Here is a 22,120-nt window from a genome sequence, read left to right on the forward strand (position 1 = left end):
TGCCAGCCCCAGCGTCTGTCCGTCTGTCTGTGGGGAAACCAGTTTAGGAACTGATGAGCCAAAGCCACTTGGCTGCTCTCATTCCAGCCAGGCTGATCAGCAAACCAGCTACACTTCCTGATCCTGCTTGTCCTGGGGCTGGCACGGTGCAGGGACAGGGACAGGGATGAGCACAGCAGCAGAGACAGGGCATTGGCACAACCCTCTGCTGCCAATTTCTGCTGTTATGCTGGTGTACAGTTTGTTCCCAGCACTGTCACTGTCCCAGTGCCCCTGTGCTCAGTGCATTCCTGCTCTGCAGCTGACAGGGTGCCCCATTCTCACTGCAGAGCTGGGGACTGGCTCACCCACTGTGGGGACACCCTTGTGCCCTTCATGGGGGGACAGAGCCCCACCACAGAGGCCAGGAGGAAACATGGGCAGATGAAATGTCAGCTCACAAGCGCCTGGCTCATATGCCTGGGCCCTGCTGTGGCACATTTGAGGACCACAGATCTGTGAGCTTGGGAGAGGATGGCAGCAGGGACCCACAGGTCACCCAGCATTTTTGTGGGCTGGCAAAGGCTGGACCCACCTCTGCCATGAATGGTGATTACAGAGGGTGGCCCTTGGCAGCCTGTGGCCCCAAAACCCATGGTAGGGCTGGGCTGCACAAGCAAGAACAGCCAGTGGGGACTGCATGGTGGGGTCACAGCCAGGTGTCCCCTCCATCTCCTCCAGCACCTCACAAAGGGATAGTGGCCACTGCACCTCAGCATGCTTGGGGTTTGGGGTCCCTGGTTTGGGATTGGGTGCAGTGGCCTCCAGCTGAGAGCCTCAGCTCATTCAGATCTGCCCCCCACCTTGCCCCCATGCTCATCAAAAAATCCTCAGTGTCCATCCAGAGGCCACCCTAATGCCCAGAGGGCTGTGCCAGATTGAGCTCACCTGCCACAACCAGGACCACCTTGGCCATTGAGGGAATTGGGGGACCCCCCTGGGAGAGCATCCCACTCCAGCAATTCATTTGGGGTCTCCCAGCACCTCTCAGGACTACTCTGGCCTTCCCAACCTCCAGAAAATATTTTTTTCTTCTACCCCAAGGGGGCTCCCAATGCTTCCACCCCAGGTGCTGCAGCAGCCCCAGCCAGGAGCATGCCCACCCTTAACCCTTCTGTTCCTATCAGGGTGCAAAATCAACCTGCCCACCCAAAAAAGGACTTTTCCCCCAGGCAGGAGGCAGGGCTGTGCCAGGAGCTGGGTGGGAAGGTGGAGCCGACTGCCACAGCAGGTTTTGCATCCACCTTGATTAAAGACCTCAGTGAGGGCCTGGCCTGCGCCCCACAGCACCCCAAGGCCGGGGGGCTGAGGTGTGTGATGGATGACCCACCCTTACAGGTGGGGCTGGGGGGGCTCCCCATTCCTGGGATGGCAAACCCCACCTTAATCACTGGTTGCAGCTCGGTGTGGCCAGCAACGCCAAGTTTGCTGACACGTGGCCAGCCCCTGTGGTCAAGGGTGTCACCCCAAAGCAGCCCCCCTTGCTTCAGAGGGAAATCTTCCCAAAAAATTCCATGGGAAACTCCTTTCCTGTAATTCTTTATTAATTATTTGGCTGTCGTTCTTTGGGGTATTTGGGGCTGCTCCTGCCCCCCTGGCGAACTGCAAATTTAATTAAATACTGAAATATATCTTCAGACAGCTGGGAAAGGGATGTGGTGCCTGGCAGCAAGTGACACTGGGGTGAGTTGGCCTCTGGGTGACCCCTCTGGGTGACCCTGCTCTCCTTGGGCACTCTGAGCCAGGACTGGGGTGTCCCTTGCCTTGGCCACCGAGGGCCTTGGAGGGGGATTGGTAACTTGGGATGGGTGATTTCCTCCAGGGGTGCCCTATACCCCCAGCTACCACCCCAGGATACCCTCACAGCCTCATCCCTGCCCATACTCCAGTTCCACCCTGGGGTGCCCCCCATAACCCACCCAAGGTTGCCCAGACCCCCCATTCCCTACCCTGACCGTACCCCTGGGCCAGGGGGGCACACTCCCCTCCGCTGGGGCCGTCTCATTTCCCCGTTCCCCCCGTGGGTGCCCTTTGCCCCTTTCTGCCTCTCCAGGGATGCCTCATCCCCACTTTCCAGGGTACCTGCGCTGGGGCGGAGCCTCCCCACCCCAACCGTGCCCCACCCGTCCCTGGCTGCCCAATGGGCTGCGGCGGGGCGCGGCCCGGGGCGTGGCCTGGCTGCATATGCATGTATGCAGATGAGCAGGTGCGGGCAGAGCGCGGCGGCGGGACGGGACGGGGACTCGGACGGGGAGCGGAGCGGAGCGGAGCGGAACGGGACGGGGACGGGGACCGGCGGCGGGGCCATGGCCACGGCGGGGCCGCGGTCCTTCAGCGCCGCCGAGGTGCGGGCGCGCTGCGCGCAGGGCGCCTGCCTGGTCTCCTGCCGCCGCCGCCTGTACGACCTGAGCGGCTTCGTGCGGCTGCACCCGGGCGGGGAGCAGCTGCTGCGCCGCCGGGCCGGCACCGACGTGAGCGCCGCGCTGGACGGGCCGCCCCACCGGCACTCGGAGAACGCCCGCCGCTGGCTGGAGCAGTACTACGTGGGGGACATAGAGCCCGGCGACGAGCAGGTACCGCCGCGGGGCCGAACCGGGACCGGGGGGACACGGGCTGTAGGGGAGCCGGGGGTATATCCAGCCTCTGCGGGGTGCCTCAGGCGCTGGGTCCAGGTGAATAAGGGCTGTGGGGTGCCCCACGTCCCGGAACTGGCAAATGGAGAGGCTGTAGGGTGTCCCAGGTGCTGATCCAGGATGTGCAGGGTCTGTGACAGTGTGTCCCGATCCCAGGTCCCGATCCAGGATGTGCAGGGTCTGTACAGTGAGTGTCCCGATCCAGGATGTGCAGGGTCTGTACAGTGAGTGTCCCGATCCCAGGTCCTGATCCAGGATGTGCAGGGTCTGTACAGTGAGTGTCCCGATCCTAGGTCCTGATCCAGGATGTGCAGGGTCTGTGACAGTGAGTGTCCCAGTCCCAGGTCCTGATCCAGGATGTGCAGGGTCTGTGACAGTGAGTGTCCCAGTCCCAGGTCCTGATCCAGGATGTGCAGGGTCTCTCTAAGGCACCCCAGGTCCCCAGGCTGGCAAAACCGTGCTTCTATAGGGCACCCCACATCCCGGGACTGGGATGTACAGAGAGATTATGGGGTGCCCTAGGTCCTGGATTGAGTTTTGATAGGATGCTCCAGGTCTGTGCTCTCTGGGATCTGGGCACTGCTGGGTTTATAGAGCATCTCAAGTCCAGAGTGCATGGAGTCTAAGATGTGCAGGGTCTGTAGGGCACCCTGGATCCAAACTGTGCAGGGTCTGAGTCATACAGGGTCTGTAGGGCACTCCAGGTCCAGGCTCCTCAGTGTCCAAGCTGTTCAGGACATACAGAGGCTGGATAGGCTTTGAGGTGTACAAGGTAGGAAGTTTCTGGGGTGCATGTAGCGTATAAGGTGTTTAGTGCACCCAGATCTCAGTCTGAGCTGTATGGGACATGGTGTGTGTTGGGTGTGAGCAGAACAGGACCCGTAGGATCAGGCTCTGTAGGATCTGGGGTCTACAGGGCATGAGGGGTGAAGGGGACAGAGGATGTTTGAGGCTCCTGGGATCTTGCACGGGTGGTGCCTGACATATGCAGTGTGCCAAGGTCCCATGTGCCTCCTGGCTCCCAGGAGTTCTCTGGGTCTGAGGTGCAGGGGACCCTGGGCCCCATAGGGTGCCAAGTGCACAGAGCTGGGTACCTACAGGGTTCCACTCCACGGCCATGTCCCTCCCTGCCATGCTAGGAAGCAGGACTGATGGGTGGATCTGGGGTGCCAATGTGGCATGGAGGTGTTGGGGTCTTTGGAGGGGTGCAGGAGATGGAGCTCAGTGTCAGTTTTAGCAGAACTGTATGGCACAGAGTGGGCACTGGGACAGGACACCCTTCCTGGCCCTGTCAGCACTCAACGAAGGACCAAGATGCTGGGCACTGGGGTTTGCCAGTGGTGAGCAGCCACTGCTGAGGAGCCCATCCACCTCCCTGGCTGCCTGGTGTGGGGCATGGGACACAGCTCTGTCCCTGCCGTGCCGGTCCCGTGCTGTCCAGGCAGAAGGGAAGTTCCGCAGCCTCCGGGTGGCCCTGGGCACTGCTACCCAATTTCCAGCCCTTACCAGCGGCCGTGGGCAGGATGCTGAGCAGCAGAGCCAGCCCAGCCCCCTTCTCCAGCCCAGCAGTTCCTCTCTAGGTGTCCCAGCGGGGTTGGTGACTGGCCGGTCCCTTTGGCTGCTTGTTTGCTCTCGCTGCGTGTCCTGCCCAGGGCCAGCCTCGGCCCCAGCACCACAGACGGGGCTTTGTTTCAGCCCCGGTGCAATGCCTGCCTTTTCCCCGGACGGATCCCGGCCATGGCACCTCCTCTGTTGGGACACTCGCTGAGCCGCCGCCTCCTCGCAGGCGTGACGAGCCCAGCGGGCTGGGGTAGGAAGGTACCGGACAAACGGGTTCCCGTGCCGAGGGGAGCTGCCACCATCCCAATGCAAATACATGGCGTGATAACGCCGGGTGCAGGGAGATCTGACACTGCCTGGTGCCAGATAAACCGTCCCAGCCTGGAACACGCAGGGCAGGGATTAGAGCTGCCTGCTGCATGGTGAGGCTGTGTACAGCATGCACTGATGTGTCAGCTGCCCTGCCCTACTCCACACCCCCCCAAAAATCCTCTCTGGGGAGAGGTGGTGTCCTTGGTGGTGCTTGGGTTCGTGCTTTGGGTGCTTTGGGGCAGGTGCAGCCCAAAGAGCTCTTTGGAGGAAGTGTTACATTACCCCAGTTTGATTCCAGATCTCCACAGCTTTGCCAGTGCCTCTCCTTGCCCGTTGTGTGTCCCAGAGCTGCATCGTTCCCGCGCTGAGGGATTCAGAATGCTCTGGTCCCACAGGATCCAGCATCCTCCCCTGCTTCCCACAGGAATTTCCAGGATTTTGGAAAGGGGGAAAAATGTGTTAATGAAGGAGAGATAAAGAAGATAAGATCCAGCCTTTCCATGCCCCTTCCAGTGGCTCTCTCCTTCAGCCACAGGTCCCTTTTCTGCACCACACAAATCCTTTTGGCTACGGAGAAATTAATCCCTAAATATTTTATCTATGCAAGCAGGACATATAGGGGAGATCAAAGTGAGTCCCACTAATTACCTAAACTAGACAGTGGATTTTAGCAGCCTTGCTAGAAGGGAACCTGGATCATCTAATTACCCTTCCAGTTTGAGCAATGAGGGACTTTCATCACAGCCTCTTTGGGGTGCGTGACGTGCTGTGACTCACAGTAAATCTTCCATCCTTCTCAGGTTTACTGTCCTCCTCTTCCTCTTGCCTGTATTGCTGCACCTGGCTTTGCACCTACCCTGGCTTTGCATCCCAGCCTGAGCACGTTTGGACGTGGGCGGGACACCTGGGGCACCTCTTTGGGGCTGATGTAACAAGAAGTCACTTTTTATATTGCTCCTGTGATTAGCAGTTCAATTCACCTCCTTTTAATAGTCCTGCTGCACCCAGTGTTTAATGGGCCAAGACACAGCCTTGTGGGGCTCTGCCAGCCAGAGAACACAGACCACAGTGCTGCTGGGGTGGTGCTGTGCGATGGTGCCCCCACCTTGCTTGGTGCCCTCTGCACCTCCTGGGGTGTCCTCATGCTACATGCCTGTGCCTGCACTGCCAACAGAGCTTGTCCCATGCAAACTGAGCCTCTGAGGAGCTCAGTGAAGGTGCTGGAGGCTGTGGAGCAATGCAGAGGTATGGTAGGACTCCTCTGGGGTTTGACTCACTGGGAAAATGGGTGGAAAATCCCCCTGGGTCCAGGCTTTTGGCAGAGCAGCTGTCTGCAGGCAGCATCGCCCTGTCTGGGCCAGGGGGAGGTTTCCAGCTTCTCTGCCTGTGTCCCAAGAACACTGAACCCTGTGCTGGACCACCCCTTCTGTCTGTAGCCCACATCACAACTGGATTTTGTTCTTTTAATGCCGCAAGCCCTGATGCAGGACAGCACTGGGCTGGCACAGCCTGTGCTCTCCAGCTGGTGCAGGACCAGTGCTGAGCGCCCAGTGTGACCCACGCAGGGCAGCCAGATGCTCTCAGGTGGATGCTGGGTCACCCAGTCACTGGATCATGCCATGCCCTGGGTGTTTGGCCCTGTGTGTACCAGCAGCACCTCACCAGGACTGCTGCTCACTCACAGGTACAGTGCCTTGTAGGCGTTAACTTTCCCTTCCTTGCATCAGGCCCCTTGTTCATCTTCCCTGGCAGGACCTGTTTGCCTGGGGACAGCTCAGGTGCATCTTCACCACCCACAGGTGACAGCAGAGCCCAGCTCAGCGCAGCCCTTCAGCCTCCTCCCAAGTCACCTGTTTAGAGGAGAATGGGCAGAAGCCCCAGCAGTAGTTCAGGTGCCATGGGGCTGGATCTCAGCAGGGCCCCTGCGTGCCTGGAGCAGGCAGGAACAGGCCACCCTTTGGGGAGCCAGCTGGGACATGCCAGCGTGGTTTGTGTCCTGGTTGCGACACAGCTCCAGTCCTTTCAGTGCCAACTCCAGGGTGAGCAAGAGGAGAGCCTTCCTCCTGCTCCCCAGCTGAGGAAGAGGAGGGGTAGGAGAAGATTCAGGTGCTAACAGGGAGCTGCCATAGCCCACAGGGCAGTGGCATGTCACTGAGGGCACCCAGCCCAGGTGCTGGTGGTGAGGTGGGATGTGAGCCCCCAGTCCATCTCCCTGACCTGGGAGGACCAGGAAGCCTCCAGGCATGACATGGTGCTCAGGCATCCATGGGCAGGGGAACTGGAGGTGTGTGAACATTTCGGAAAAGGGAGGAGAGGTGCCGGGCATTGCGTCAGCCCAGCTTTCCTAAGCATCCTTCCTGTTGCTGGCTGGGCTGTGGTGCAAGCATGAAGGTGGAGAGCCCCAGCCCGTTTCTCAGGGCATGGATAAGCTACTTCACTCTCTTAAAGCCAGATCTTCTTCCATAGCACCTGCAGGGCAGAGGCAAAACCATAAATCCACCATGCTTTGCTGAATTTTAAGATGTCCCATCTGACCTACGGTTTTGGAATGTCTGGCTGAAGGACAGAGTGTGCAGCATGGAAAATAGCAGTGAGAATCCTCACAGAGAGGTGTGGCGGTGCATGGCATCATCTCATATTGGTGGTCTGCCTGCAGTAAAATTGATGCCAGTGGGATTCCAGCCTGGAAATACTGGTGGAAATATCCCCTGTCCTCCCATGCCCGCTGCCCCAGGCAAGAGGTTGCCTCAGAGCTGGGTAATGCAGTTCCTGTACCGACAGAATGAGGCTTTTAATCCGGCTAGCCCGAGAAATGGGGTGGGAGCACATCTTGCAAGGAGTGCCTGCCGTGGGTAAACAGTGCCTCAGCCCTGCCTGGGTGTCCCCAGCGAGGCACAGGGTTAAGTCCTGACGCCCTGGCAAGGTGACACCAGTTTCCCTGCATCCTAGGCCCTCCTGCAGCTGCCAGGGCGGTATTCCTCTCAACAGGGTGGCAGTGCATCCCTGTCAGAGCGGTGGGGAGAGCATCCACGGAGGAGCGGGGAGAAAATCCTCCCAATCTGGAAGCGGCACAGCTGAAGCCCCGTCGGGCCCGGCTGAGCTGCGGCCACGCCGTGCCCTGCTCCGGGTTAATGGGTAACCCGGGCTGACAGAGCGGGACTAAGGCATGCTCGGCACGTCCTGCAGGGGAGCCGGCGCTGCTGCCGGGGGGCACGGCTGGTCTGGGCTTTGCATGGGCACGGCCCAGGCCCGGCGAGCCCCCACCGGCGCCAGGGCTGGCACGGCTGCAGGAAGGAGGCCGGCGCTGGCAGCTGGCGCCGTGTTTGCTTCCCAGCATCAGACAAGGCAGGTTTCTCCTGTTTCTCAGCCCGCCCTGCAAGCGGGACTGCAGCTGGGTCTCCATCCTGCCACCACTGCATCCCCTGTGCCTCAAGGTGCTCTCCTGAGCCACGACCAAACCCCACCTCATATCCCACAGCCCATGGCAAAGGCAGCCAGCCCAGTGTCACCCTGTGAAGGACACTTTGTCTTTTTCCCTGGACAAGGTCGCTCCTTCTGTGTGTTTTTCCTTGTGCCCACAGGCAGGGTGGTGGCACCAGCTGTACCACACTGGCCAGGCCTGCCAGCCCAGCTCTCTGAGGGACCAAAAAGCCAAGCTGGGCTTTTGTTGGAGATCAGTGGGGTGGGAGGAGGGAGCAGTAACCCAGCAATGCCCCAGGCTTTACTGGCAGTGCCAAGGTGACCTCTGCCATGGCACTGCCCATTTGCAGGGGAAGGTGCTGTCCCAGGGCCCAGAGTTTCTGCGTGGCCACTCTGCCGTGCTGTCCTGGCCACAGGCAGGGCATTCCAAACACTGGGCTCAAGAGGAGGTTTCCAAAGAGCGCTGAGCCCACAATGTCTGAAGGGCAGGGCAGCTCACTAGCAGCTGCTTCCCTCAGGAAACCTGCTCTGCAGGAACTGACTGACTTAAATTCACCAGATTTTTCCCCATATTTATTTAGCAGACAGGAGCTCACTCTGGCCATACCCCTGAGTGCTACAGCCATCACCATCCCAGCTGAGTCCACCACTGGTGCTTCACCACAGAGTTTTCCTTCTCTTTCCAGAGCCTCTCTGAGACAGTAGATGAGAAGGAGGTGTCTGCAGCCCAGACTCCAGAGCAGACAGATCTCTGCTACAGAACAGTGCATGTGGAGAGGGTAAGAGCTCTGGAGTCTCTCCTACACTGTTTGCCAGAGTGCTCCTGGAAACACCAGGTCTCCTCTTCCCTGTGTGAGTGCTGGGTTTCTGCTGGGCTGTTGGATGGGAGGGATGACATGAGGGAGCCAAACTGACCCAGCCACTTGTGCCCTTTCTCCTGGTGTGGATGGCATTGCTCATGCTTTATTGCACAGGCGTGGCCACGCTGGGAGGCTCCCATTGCAGCAGCATGGGAGAGATGCCTTTCTCTGACAGCAGCTGTGCCCTTCCACAGGGAAGTGTTGCCAAGCCACACCTTGCTTGCTTTTATTTCTTTCTTGCTTTATTTATTTTATTACTTTTTTTTTTCCCTTGCCTAAGCACTTGAAATGAGCAGGAAGGGATTCCCCAGCCTGGGCAGGGTGATCCCTGTGTGTGCAGGGTGCTTCCTGCCCTGCCAGCTGCTTCCCAAGCTGCCACAACAGGGGGGATTTGTCCCCAAGGTGCCTTTTGCTGTTCCTGCCCTCCATAGCACCATCTGGTCACCACATCTTGCATGGTCCCAGCTGGTTGGTGAGCATGCTTTTATCCTGTAGAAACTTGGGGGTTTTTTAGAGCAGGAGAACATCTTTCGCCCCCCTAATTAATATTTTATCACTGGGCACCTTTAAAAGAGAGTGTCCATTTCCAAGTGACCTTTTTGCTTTAACTTTCCCCCCAGTGGAGAATGGCTCTCTTCCCATCCCATACACCCCTAATTAATATTTTATCACTGGGCACCTTTAAAAGAGAGTGTCCATTTCCAAGTGACCTTTTTGCTTTAACTTTCCCCCCAGTGGAGAATGGCTCTCTTCCCATCCCATACACCAGCTGGGGTTGTTTCCCCTCCTGTGTGATTGTGTTCATCCCTGTCTGCAGCAGAGCCCCCAAAATGCCCACAGCCACCCTGGCTCCTTGCCCTGGGATGCCCTGAACGGAGCCATCCCCACCACTGGCAGCACAGCCCCAGGTGCCAGATGGCTGTGCCAGTGCTGTGTGGCACAAGCAGCCCAAGGAGAGCTGCCAGACACAGGGCTTCACCAGACAAGTGTGGTTTCAGTCCTGGCACAGGGGTGGGGACCAAGAATCTACCTCATCTGGTCAGGCCAGCAGAAGATGTGTCCAGGGATGCTGAGCAGTGTCAGAGGTGGTGCTGCCAGTTGTGCCTCCCTATTTTCACGCCATGCCAACATGTGTACCCACACAGGTCCCTTCTTACTCTTGCACCTGAGTTCAGCCATGCTCAGCAGCACTGCTGGAGTCTGTGTTCCCATCCTGTATCCCTGCTCCCCATCCCTTCCCAATTTGCTCCTCACTGGGGTGCCCAAACCGCTGTGGCCACCCCATGTGTCCTTTGCACAAGGAGAAATGTCCTTGGCTGGGGCAGTGCCATGGGGATTGGATCCATATGGCACCAGAGGGGTTCTGCTGGGCCATATCACTGCTCACTATCTAATCTTGGCAGCTCGAGAGGCAAAGAGCCTCAGTTATCAGGGCCTGATGCTGAGCCAGGTCTGGGAACAGCCACCTTCACCTCGATCCGCTGGCAGGTACCTGGCGGCACAGGGGTGAGCCAAGCCTGTGTTTGGTGTGTTTTGCCCCTTGTCTGCCCTGTGCTGGTGCTTGTGGGGAGCTCAGGGCACCTTGGAACCAGAGGCAACTGCTCTTGGGGCATTGGAGGGGTTTGCAGCCCAGAATCCTGCAGCAGCAGCAGCTCAGCTTTGTGCCTGGTACTGGGATGGTTTGTGGGTTCCCCAGCGTTTCAACCACCGTCTGCTCCCCCAGGACCTGGTGGACTGGCAGAAGCCCTTGCTGTGGCAGGTGGGCTACCTAGGGGAGAAGTACGACGAGTGGGTGCACCAGCCCGTGGATCGGCCCATCCGCCTCTTCCACTCGGATTTCCTGGAGTTCCTCTCCAAGACAGCATGGTGAGCTCTGCACTGTGCCCTGGGTGGTGCCTGCCCTGGGAGGGGGGATGGCTCACCAGCAAGCAGGACACTTCCTCTGACATCTCCTTCTGCCCCGTAGGTACGTGGTGTTCATGGTGTGGACGCCCGTGGTGCTCTATCTCAGCTGGGTCAGCTACACCTCCCTTGCTCAGGGCAACACCAGGCTCTTCTCCTCCTTCACCACAGGTACGAGCAGCAGCAAAGCATTGCTGACCCCACTCTGGGCCATGGGGCAGGAATGGGTTGGTTGGACACCTGCATCCCTTCCTCATCCCTCCTTCTGTACGTGCTCACCAAAGCCACGTGCAAGCGCAGAAGCTCAGCACCTCTCCCTTGTGACCACCAGCACCTCTCCCTTGTGGCCACCAGCATGTCCCCTGCATGAAGCCCCCTGTGCTTGCCCACCTCCATTCCCCTCCTCTCACAAGGTTTGGTCCCCCAGGGATCAGCAGAGGCACAGAGCCCGCTGACCTGGGCTGCAGCCTGCTCCCTCCTGCCTCATTCCCTCAGTCCCCACAGCCCTGCGGGTGCTGGGGCGTGTTCCGATCGCCGCTGCCGCCCACCCCGGCCCGGCTGAATGCCGGTGAACAAACCCGGCTCTCAGCGCCGCTGGCTCCGCACAGAGCGGGGCTTGTTCGCCCCAAGCGCCTGCCCTTGAATCTCCCACTGTCTGCTCCCTGCTCCCCCGGGAACAACAAGCGTGGCCGGGGCAAGCTGTCTTCTTTGTTGTCTTCTTTTTTTTTTTTTTTTTTCTTTTTTGCTGGGTTCCCTATTTTTTTTGCAAGGTGCCACCCAGTGCCAGCTGTGCCCGGCTGTGGGGTGGGGAGTGCCGACTGCACAGGCACTCCCTGCTCCTTGTGGCATTCAGCACCTTGCTGCCAAGTTTTGTGGGGTTTTTTTCCCTAAAAATAAGCGGGTTTTGGGGCAATCCAAATTTTGCTAGGAAGGACACAGGGCTGGCAGCCAGCCCTGAAAGAAGGAGGTGGCTGAAAAATGTTCTGCGGGGGAAAGTGACCAACAAGTCTTTTCTTTTTCCCCCCAAAAAATAAACACCAACAGCACTGTTTTACTGTCACAAGTGCTGCCTGTGCAACTTAGGTCCCTCCTGCCTTGTTCTGGTGGGTGAAACAGCTTTGTAATGGTGACACAGTCCCTAGAGTGCACATCCAAGCCCGTGTTGGAATCTGGAATGCAGGGAGCTCCCCTCACTGTCTTCCTGAGGCAGCAAGAAGCTGGCTGATCCTGTAAATTAGTACGAATCAATGGAAAATGTGGTTTAGAGCAGAGCTTGGGCAGTTAGCTCCCTAGAGGAGCTCAGGACAGGAGGTGGATGAGTGGTTGGAGGGAGGGAGAGCTGAGCATCACCCTGATGCCAGCGGGAGGATGGTGATGGATAAAAGCACCTGCGTCTGCCCTGCTGACCACTGCATGTCTCGTTGTGTAGAGTACTCCATCCCCGTCCACAAATACTACTTCCCCTTCATCTTCCTCCTGGGAATGATCCTGTGGTCCTTGCTAGAGTACCTCATCCATCGCTTTGTCTTCCACATGAAGCCACCCGCTAGCAATTACTATCTGATCACGCTGCATTTCCTGCTGCATGGGCAGCATCACAAGGTGAGCCGCAGCTCCCGCCCCCGCTGGCACCGGCTGGGCCGTGGGAATGGTGGCCTTTGCCCAGACAGAGCCTGTTGCTGCCTGTTCACTGTGACTGGTGGCATCCCAAGCGAGGCACTTGCCCAACACCAGCAAAGGCTGTAAAACAGCCCTGGAGGAGCTGGAGTTAAATTTTCAAGCTGTGTCGTTGGACAAGGGGGAAAATCAAAAGAGCCTCTAGCTTTGCTGGAGGAAATGTGGATCTTGGGCACCTACCAGATAAAGCCACCACCTACCTGGGCATGTGTGGGGGCTGCTCCTGCCACCGGGTACAGCTCTGGGGAGGGTCTTGGCTGTTGGCTTCTCCCAGATGGGTTTCCCTGATGCTTGGCAGGGATGTGCAGGGGGAGGAAGGGTGAGCCAAGAGCTGCCTGTCCCACCATCCCTCTCTGCTTCCAGTCTCCCTTCGACAGCTCCCGCCTGGTCTTCCCTCCTGTGCCGGCCTCGCTGGTGATCGGCTTCTTCTACGGCGTGCTGCGGCTGCTGCTGCCCGAGGTGCTGGGGCTCTCCGTCTTCGTCGGGGGCCTCTGCGGCTACGTCATCTACGACATGATGCACTATTACCTCCACTATGGCTCGCCCAAAAAGGGCACCTACCTGTACGGCCTCAAGGCTTACCACGTCAAGCACCACTTTGAACACCAAAAATCAGGTAGTGATGAGCTCCCCGTGCATGCTGGAAGGGGCAAGGGATGTCAAAGATCCAGTCTACCTGTATGGGTGCAGCTGATTGCTCCAAAATATTTGGGATTTGGGATGAGGAAAGTCAAGCACTCTGCTGCTGGGGAAGCAGCATGTGAGGTGCTGTAGCCCAGGGAGAATATTTTCTGGCTCTCAGAGTGAGGATGGGGAGCCAGAGCAGGGGTGAAGGCAGCACCTGTCTCACTGGTGGGCGTCAGTGCTGCCTGGAATGCCAAACCCCCATGGTGCTGGGATGTGGGTGCCTATCCCTGCCCAGGGCAGCATCTCTTCCTGCTGGGAGGTGTTGACAGGTGTAGGGTGAGGCCCTGGGCTTCCCCAGATCCGCCCCACACTTTCCCCAGCCCAGTGCTTGCTCAACCTGCCCTTTGCCCGGTTTCCTAGGAGAAAACGCCCCATCCAGATAAGCTATCATCCATGGGGCTTGTTGGCATGGCCCAGCCAGCTCCTGCTCCCTCTGCTCTTCCTCCTTGTCTTCACTTTGCCTTCCTCCCTCCCCAAAATGTGGCCACTCCTCGCTCACCAGTTAACACAGAACCTTTGCAACACGTCGATGATGGTGCCATGGGCTGAACTCTCTCTTCCCTGCCCACAGGTTTTGGCATCAGCACACGCTTCTGGGATTATCCTTTCCGGACACTCATCCCTGAGGAGACCTTCAAGAAAGAGGAGTGACAGCCCCAGCCCAGTGCTCAGCTGCTGGCTCTGTTCCCCTGCACTGGGGCTGGTGTCCCCCTCGCCCCCTTCCTGGGGGCTGTGCCACAGCAGTGACTCCAAAGTGGAGCATCCCTGTGGACTGCTGTGGTCCAGCTGTGGCACTGGCAAGGGGATGGGCTGAGGATGGTGAGGAAAGGGGAGGAAGAGGCTGTGGGGTTCCCTGGTGCACTCCTGCCCTACCTTGCTGCCCTCCCGCTCCAGGCTATGGATGCACGGGCAGATCTGCTGCCTGAAAGATGAAGTGCCTGATGCCACCTTCCCTCCTCTGCCCTGGCACCTTGCCAGAGCCCCTGTCTCTCCTGGGCTGCCCTCTCCCCAGGGCACCCGACACGCTGCAGTTGCCTTTATTGCCTAACTCATGCCAAGGGGATTCCCTGTCCTAGGTCCTTCTCCCAGCCCATCTCAGCACAGGGTTTTCTTGGCCTGCAGCCCTTTTGGGGCAGGTCCCACAGCTCTGGATTGTGCCTTTTTCTAACCCATATCTCTCTGTCAGATTTATCAAGTTCATGGTTTTTGTAGACATTGGCTACTTGAAACTCAAACTCCAATGAAAAGAATTACTCTGAGATGCCTTTTTTGCTGATCCTGTGATTTTATTTTTTATTCTTTTTTCCCTAATGTTTACTGCAGATATTTAAAGGTTTGAAATAAATTTATATGTAAAACTGTAGACACTACAATTGTAAATAAACTGTATATTTTGAAAAATAAAACTTTCTAAAAAGGGTCTGGGAAATGTATCCCCCAGGGCTGCTCACAAGTCTGTTCTCCCACCCTTCGTGTGTCCCTTTCCAGGTGCCGATGGCCCTTGGAGCCACCATTCCTGGCTCCCCTCACCAGGCACAGTGAGGTAGGAGATTTGCAGGGGATATTCTCAGCAAAGCTGTGTGACGTTGGGGCTCTGGGTAAGCAGAAGCTGCCACTCACTTTTCTGAAGTTGGGCAATAGCATCACGTAAACCCCAGAGCTTCCCAAAATTAGCCCAGCCCTCTGACGAAGCCATCTGCAAAACTTCCTGCAGTCCCAGCAGAGGTCAAGCCCTGCTTCCAGCACTGGTGCCCACAGCCCAGCTCCTTTGGTGCTGGGGGCTCCTGGGGCTGGGAGAGGAGCAGGGCTGTGCTCTGGGGGGTCTCACTGCACATGCAGCAAGTTCAGCAGGGCACAGAGCCCTTGCTGTGGGTGTTCCAGTGCCCTGGGCAAACCTTCCCACACCTGCCAGCACAGCAGAACACGCTGTGGTGCTCAAAATAGCAGAAGCATCAACACAGGCAGGCACAACTTCCCCATCCCCTTTTTCCCACTGCACTTCCTGTGGGCAATTCCTTCTTCCATCAGGCAAAACCCAGCACAAGGGTGTTCGGCCCTCGGGAATACCCCGGGCAGCTTTCTGGGAACCGGGAGCTGCGCTGGCGTGGGAAGCTGCCTTGCACAATGTCCCTTCCGCTGTGACGCCCTTTAAAGCCGCGCTCGTCCCGCCGTGCCCCTCCAGCCTGCGGAGGCAGCCGAGGTCAGGAGGCACGGGCAGGTCACAGACCTTCCTTTCTCCTGGCGAGCAAAGAGATCCTTCCTTGGGGCCTGCTGGAGAGAGCCTGAAGAGGGTGGGAGAGCAGCTGCAGCTGGATTCTAGGTGCGTTTCCATCTCATTTCCAGCCAGGAGAACCTGGCACCCCTCTCAGTGTTGGCTGTATCAGAGGGGCTGCTGCTAATTTCCTTTCAACCGGGGTGGTTTTCTGTCCTTGCTGCCTGCATGTGGGCTGGGGAGCAGGCACCTTCCTTGAGGGGATGCTGAGTGCACAGAAAGAGCTTGATTTAAAATCTTAGGTGGGCAGGATAGAGCTATGGGGAGAGAATGGGGAGAAGCTGGGGATCCTGGGGCTGTGAAGATGTACAAACCTTTATTGGGTGGGTGACCACAGAGAGAGACATTAGGTAGAAATGAAAATAGATCTTTACAGCCAAAGATATGGGCTCTGTGGGCAGGAACCCAGGGTGATGTGGGGCCAGAACCAGGAATGCTGCCCAGGGGATGCTCCTTGGGTCACTGGTGTCCCTGCTCCTCTGGGTGGAAGCTCTCTGGGATTTAGCTCACACATTTAATTATTTAATTAATTAATTAAATTTAATTAATTGTATATTAAATTAATGTACATAAATCAAGCCAAAACATCTCTTGCTACTGTGAGAAAGATGTGCCACTACTGCTGTTACCAACGTCTCTGTGTGTGCCTGCTCCAGTCTGCACAAGCAGCTGCAGTGGGAGGCAAAGCAGGGAAAGCAAAGCAGATGGGGATGTGAGGGGCTGTGGGAGGATGTGTGCCATATCAGGCTGTTCCCTAGGGTGGAAGGCGTGGAAGAGCTGCATCTCTGAGCAGCGCCTGAGGCTTCCCTGCACCAGCTACTGCCATCCCCCGTGGCCAAGCCCTTTGCTGCAAGCATGGACATCGTGGAGAGGGTCCTGTCTGTGGCCCAGGCCATCCATGCCCAATTCGAGCAGGTGAAGTGCTGCAAGCACCAGTGCCAGCGCCTCGTGGAGCGCATCCAGATTCTGCTGGAGCCCGTGAGGATCCTCAGGGCTCAGCCACGACAGCACATCTCCCACCACGAAGAGGAACTGATGAAAAAGCTGCTCCAGGCCCTGGAGGAAGCCCAGAAACTGGTGATGAAATACAGCCAGACCAGCTGGATCCAGAAGTTCCTGCGAGCCCGAAGTACTGGTGAGGAGTTTGTCTGGGTGAACGAAAGCCTGGAGGACATTGCCCAGGGGCTCTCCCTCCTGCTGCAGGCAGAGCAGAAGCAGGCTTTCCTGGAAGCTTTCCAGTCAAAGACGTGTCGCAGGCAGGATGCCGAGGACCTGAGGGATGACAGAGCTTTCTTGGACCAGGTGATTGCAAGTGAGTGCATTTAGCAAACCCTCCTAACCTGTGACTGGTGGTTGGCCCCTCTCTCCAGCTGTTACCAAGCTCTGGCCTGATGGCCATGAGGGGCCATTTAAACCATGAAAGAAACAAACCACACAGTCATGCTTGTTCATCCAGTGGCCCAACCTCTCCTCGTTTCTCTCCCTAGGTACTGAGGAGCCCAAAGATGTTCTTGAGGAGATCTACATCGACAGGGAATGTATGGAGAGCAAGATGGACTGGATGAAAAGCGAGCTGAACAAAGTCATTCGTGAGATGGAGCGTAAGTTGATGTCACACCACCTCACCCTGTGCACTGTGTCCTTTCCCCCCAAGCCCTGCCTAATGTGTCCCTTGTTCCCTTCTGGCACGTGGTGGGAGCAGGCTTGAAGAAGGTCAACGTTGGTAAAAGAGAAGACATCACTGAGATCAAGCGAGACCAGCTCACCTTCCACAGGCACCTGCAGGACACAGACAGCTACGACCTTTACGAGGGCGAGTACCTCAAGTACCCCGTTGCCATCAAAACCTTCAAGAGGCCACTGACCACTGACCCAGCGTGAGTTGTCCTGGGTGGGAACGAGTGTGGCCCCAGGAGGGTGGCACAGCACTGTGCCATGCCTTGTTCCAGGGATCTCACCACACTATCCATTTCCACAGCAAGGTGAGAGATATCTTTGAGAAGGAGATTCAGACCCTGAAGAAGTTTGAGTCTCCAAACATCCTTCGCATGTACGGGATCTGCATTGAGGAGAATGGTAGGGGTGTCACATTAATGTCACCCTTTTCCTCCCCTGCCATCCCCAGTGCTGGCTGGTGGCACGTGCCTTGTTGTGGTCCCCTCCCAGGAGGTGGCACAAGGCAGGATGATTTTGCCTTGCAGATGGGAGCCCCTGCTTCTCCATTGTCATGGAGTACTGCAAGCACGGGACGCTGCGGGACGTGCTGAACAAGCAGCAGAACCTCTCCTGGGACATCCGCATTCGGATGGCCCTGGGAGCTGCCAGAGGCCTTTACAGGTGAGCACCTGTGTAATCAGTGAGTAACTTCACCTGATCATCCAAAAGCTGAGTGCAGCTTCCTGGTATCTCAGAGTAAGCCGTGGTTTCCTGTTAGACACTGATTCCCAGTGACACCACCTTGGGACCCTGGGATGGGAGGCTGGTGTAGGGGTAGGGAGTGGATTTGGATGCAAAAGCTCCCATCTACCCTGGGCACTGTCCCCTACATCTGGCTTCAAGGCTGCAAAAGCCTGGAAGGGGGAAATCCCCTTCCCCAGATTCACAGGGCAGATTTGGAAGTGCCCTGCAGCATGGCAGCTCTCCTTACAGGTCCTGCTCATCCACAAGGCTCGTACTTTGCCCTGCTGGAAAGCTTGGCTTGGCAGGGGTGATCCACCAAGACAGGCAGAGAGCTGCTGGCTTCTCTGATTGCATGTCAGTCATTCCCTCCACAGCAGGAGAGGGCACCAAGGTGGGCATGGGTCAGTCCTTCATCATCCTCATCCTCATGTGTTGCCCTTGGTTCCATCCATCTGCAGGTTGCACCAGACAGGGGAGAAGTCCCGACTCCACGGCTGCATCTGCAGCAGCAAGTTCCTGGTGGCTGGGGATTACTGTGTGAAGGTAAGCACCACACTTGGAGATGCTTTTGGGAGTTTTAAATGGTTTTGTGGATGTCTCCCTCCACCAACACTGAAGGGAATTGTGATGGTCCAGGATAAAATGGGGTAGTGGCACCTCCTCTATGACTTTAGGCACTTAAATCTCCCTATCTTGGTCTTATCATCAGCAAAGTGAGTGCCCCTAAAGCATCCAGCCTGGGATGAGCTGAAGCTGGGGCAATTCACCTTCACCTCTGGTTTTGCTTGCAGGAAGAGACTCGTGCTGGGCAGCACACACAGCTGCACTCCAGCCTTTGCTGCCCAGGGCATCTCGCTCTGTTTTCTCCATCTTGGGCCGGTCGAGCTGCACCACAGGTTTCTACTTCTCCTTTTCTCTCTCTCATTCTCTCAATCAGCTGTCAGGATTTGAGCTGTGTGAAACAGAATCATCCATCAAGAGGAAAGCCAAGAAGGACTGGAAGCAAGTCTCTATGTTGGCCTACATTGCTCCAGAGAACCTGAAAGACATCAACTACCCTTACAAGAGTCCCTGTGAAATATACAGGTGTGTCTGTCCCTCCCAGGAGATGCCTGTGAGCAGGCAGGTGTCTGGCAGAGAGGCTGCTGAGCTATGGAAGGAGGCCAGGTTTTATCAGGCACACCACAGATGCTTCCAGTTGGCATAGCCCAGCAGTCCTCTCCACTAGAAGGGAGGAATACATGGTGGAATGAATACTGAGACTCCTGCTTGTCTCCTTACAGCTTTGGGATCGTTCTGGCAGAGATTGCAACCTCCAAAATCCCATTTGAAGGTGAGACAGGAGTATCTGGTTCCCTGCATAAAAGCCTCATGGCACAGTGTGGTTCCTGCCCGGCACTGGATGCTCCCTGCTCCTTCCCTGAGCATCCCAGGCAGGTGCCAGTGGCAGTGCCTGGTGTGTCTGACAGCTTCTCCTGAAACTCCAATATAGCAAAGTACAGCTTGCAGTACTTTAGCAACCTGCTTAAACCACAAACAAACATGCAAATAATTTTTGTTTCTATTGGATGGTCATGGGCAGTTAAGCATAAACACAATCTTGCTCTATTGAAGCCCAACAGTGTCACACCAAATACAGTGGATTCATTGCAGATGGAGTTTGGGTCACTTCCCTGCTGGCTTCTCCCTGCCACAGGCTGCAGGCAGGCTCTTGGCATGGCTTTGTGCTGGGTTCCCTCCCCAGCACCCTCCTGTGGCAGCAGAGCTCCATCCTGACACTCCTGTTTGCACTTGTTGTCCAGGCTGCACTCCTGAGGAGATCGTGGAGAAAATCTGCAATCACCATTACTGGGACCCTCTTGGGGAAGATTGTCCCGAAGATCTGAGGAAAATCATTGAGCAGTGCCAGGCCTTTGACCCTTCCCAGCGCCCTTCTGCCGAGGGTGAGTGTCCCAGACACCTGCTCCACAGGCCCTGTGCATCCCTCATCAGCTGCTTCAGCAGGCAGTTTGCCCCTTATTTCCCAAAGAATTTGCCCGGCTTTGTGTTTTGGGGTCCTGCCTTGACCTTCCTTTTTATGCTAACAAGTCCCCCAGTTCCAGACCTCACACACTGACATTTGTTTACCCATGCCATGACAATAATCTCCAGGCTGTTTGTTTATTTGGTGTCACATAAAAGTTGGTTTTTCTATAGACAAGCAGGAGCAGGAAGTCGAGGTCTGTGAGTTAAATCCCTACTCAGGTCCTGCAGATCCCATAAGCTGGAGGAGCAGCCACAACACTCTGCAGGAACATTTCCTGCCTTGGGCTTTAGCAGTAAATTACAGTCTTGGGCATTGCTCTATGACAGGGAAGTTTTCACTGTCTCTGAAGCTGGGTTGTGTCTGATCAGACAAGTAACTGTTCTCCATCAGGAGATGCAACAGCAACATCAGGAAATTATAGAGGAATGTTTCTGGTATGTTTGAAGTCACAGAGCTCATATCCTTCCCTTGGTTCATCTGTCTAAGGGGAGAAAACTTCCTTCAATTTCATGCACTCCATCCTATGGGACCAGATCCATACAAGAGATGTGGGAAATGTGCCCAAGAAACCACTGAGTGTCACATCTGTGTGCTTCCATTTCCCACCAGCACCTCCCTGGCACAGAAAGAGAAGAGAAAATGCCAAAAGATCATTAGGGATGTTGACAAAGTCACATTGAGGAAACAGGATGGCTTTATTACCCTAATATGACCCTAATCCAACACCTACCACTGTGTGGTGCTGAGCTGGAAGGACAGTTTATTGCAGCTGTTCACAAGGGTATTTCCACAAACACAGCTACTTATCTTTGTGTGCTGGGCTGTCTGCTCAGGCTGTCCCCTGCTAACCCCTGCCCCTTTGTGCTGGCCCCAGGAGACGGTGACTCCATGTCCTGATCCTCATCAGTGAGGGAAAGCCATCTTCTCATCTGTTAAAAAACCCCAATAAGCCCACCACAAATCTTCTGTGTTGGTTAATGCCATGCTTGTGTTTTGCAGAGATTGTGGACTCGCTGGCTGACCTGGAGAAAAGAAGGAACCAAGGAAGTTAACCAAGGAAAAGGGGGCTGGATGACCAGGAGCAAGCCCAGGGGTGCCACTGGCCCCTCTTCCCTCTGCAGAGACTGGTGGCTCAGTGCTCCTGTGTTTGTGTCTGTGTGTGACACAAACCCAGGGCTCCTGTTTGTGTCTGTGTGTGACACAAACCCAGGGCTCCTGTTTGTGTCTGTGTGTGACACCTTCCCCTGGCAAAGGGGCCATGCCTGGGCGGCCTTGGAGGCAGCGGGGAGAGAGGTGACTTGAAGAGAGGCTGCCAAGAAGCCAAGGGGGAGTAGAGGGATGGAACAACCGAGGGATGGAACTCAGCTTCTTTTATGACAAAAGACTGAGGGAGTTGAACCTGTTCAGCCTCGAGAAGAGACGACTGAGAGGAGACCCCATCAGTGCCTGTCCCTGTTTGAAGAGAGGCTTCAGACGATGGACCGGGCTCTGCTGGGTGGAGCCCAGCCATAGACAAGAGCCAAGGGGCAGAAAATGATACATGGGAAATCCCACTCGGATATGAAGAACTTCTTTACTGTTGGGTGATCATACACTGGAACATTGCCCAGAGCAGGTGTGGAGTTTCCCTCACTGGCGATAGTCCAGAAACATCTGGATGCAATGCTGTGAAAGTGCTCTGGGACAATCCTGCTTGAGCAGGGAGCTGGGAGCACAGGACTCACCCTGCTCCCTTCCAACCTGACCCATCCCGCCATTCTCCCCGCCTCTGCCCACGGAGGCGCCGGGGCCCGGCTACACCGAGGCCATCTCCGGCTCTCCTGGGCTCCCCCCGGTTCCCCCCAAATGCTTTCCGGTTCCGCTCGGCTCACCTCGGGGTTCTCCCTGGTTTTCCCCGGTTCCCCCCGGTTCTCCCGCGCTCACCCCGGCCCGCCCCGCCGCCGTGGAGAGGCCCCGCCCACCTCCCCCGGTTTGAATGAACTTGTGTTCCCGCTCTTTTCTAACGCGGCGTCTCCGCCAATGAAAACTCGCTCCCCTGGTCTTGCCCGCCCCCTATGCCGTCAGAAGTCTCGTTGCCCAATCAGCTGGCCTTCACTGCGGCGCTTTGACCAATCAGAGCACGCCGTACGTCCCTACTTCTCGCCCCGTCACTCCCAGTTCCGTTGAACAGACGGACAGAGCGATTGGCCAATGAAAAAGTGGAAAAGACTCCTTCTCGCCCAATGGCGGCCGGCGTGGGGGTGGCAGCCAGCCAATAGGGCGGCGGGGGCGGGGCGGCGCGGCGCTCGAGCGGGCGGCTGGGCCCGGCGGAGGTGAGCGGGGGGCGGCGGGG

General features: G+C 56.8%; 2 protein-coding genes across 2 annotated transcripts; both read left to right on the forward strand.

The window, feature by feature from the left end:
- Positions 1-2,345: 2,345 nt before the first annotated feature.
- FA2H (fatty acid 2-hydroxylase) lies at positions 2,346-14,523 on the forward strand. The gene is made up of 7 exons (XM_066557421.1): positions 2,346-2,612; positions 8,651-8,743; positions 10,548-10,690; positions 10,791-10,897; positions 12,156-12,328; positions 12,767-13,019; positions 13,662-14,523. Exons 1-7 carry the CDS (start codon positions 2,346-2,348, stop codon positions 13,739-13,741), a joined length of 1,116 nt encoding a protein of 371 aa, XP_066413518.1. The 3' UTR covers positions 13,742-14,523.
- Positions 14,524-16,217: 1,694 nt separating this feature from the next.
- On the forward strand, positions 16,218-20,840 carry MLKL (mixed lineage kinase domain like pseudokinase). The gene is made up of 10 exons (XM_066557693.1): positions 16,218-16,674; positions 16,850-16,963; positions 17,065-17,239; positions 17,341-17,438; positions 17,564-17,699; positions 18,221-18,305; positions 18,700-18,848; positions 19,046-19,095; positions 19,565-19,705; positions 20,788-20,840. The coding sequence occupies exons 1-10, from the start codon at positions 16,218-16,220 to the stop codon at positions 20,838-20,840; spliced, it is 1,458 nt and encodes a 485-aa protein (XP_066413790.1).
- The last annotated feature ends 1,280 nt before the right edge of the window (positions 20,841-22,120 follow it).

The sequence above is a fragment of the Molothrus aeneus genome, chromosome 11, assembly GCF_037042795.1.
Source record: "Molothrus aeneus isolate 106 chromosome 11, BPBGC_Maene_1.0, whole genome shotgun sequence".
NCBI lineage: Eukaryota > Metazoa > Chordata > Aves > Passeriformes > Icteridae > Molothrus > Molothrus aeneus.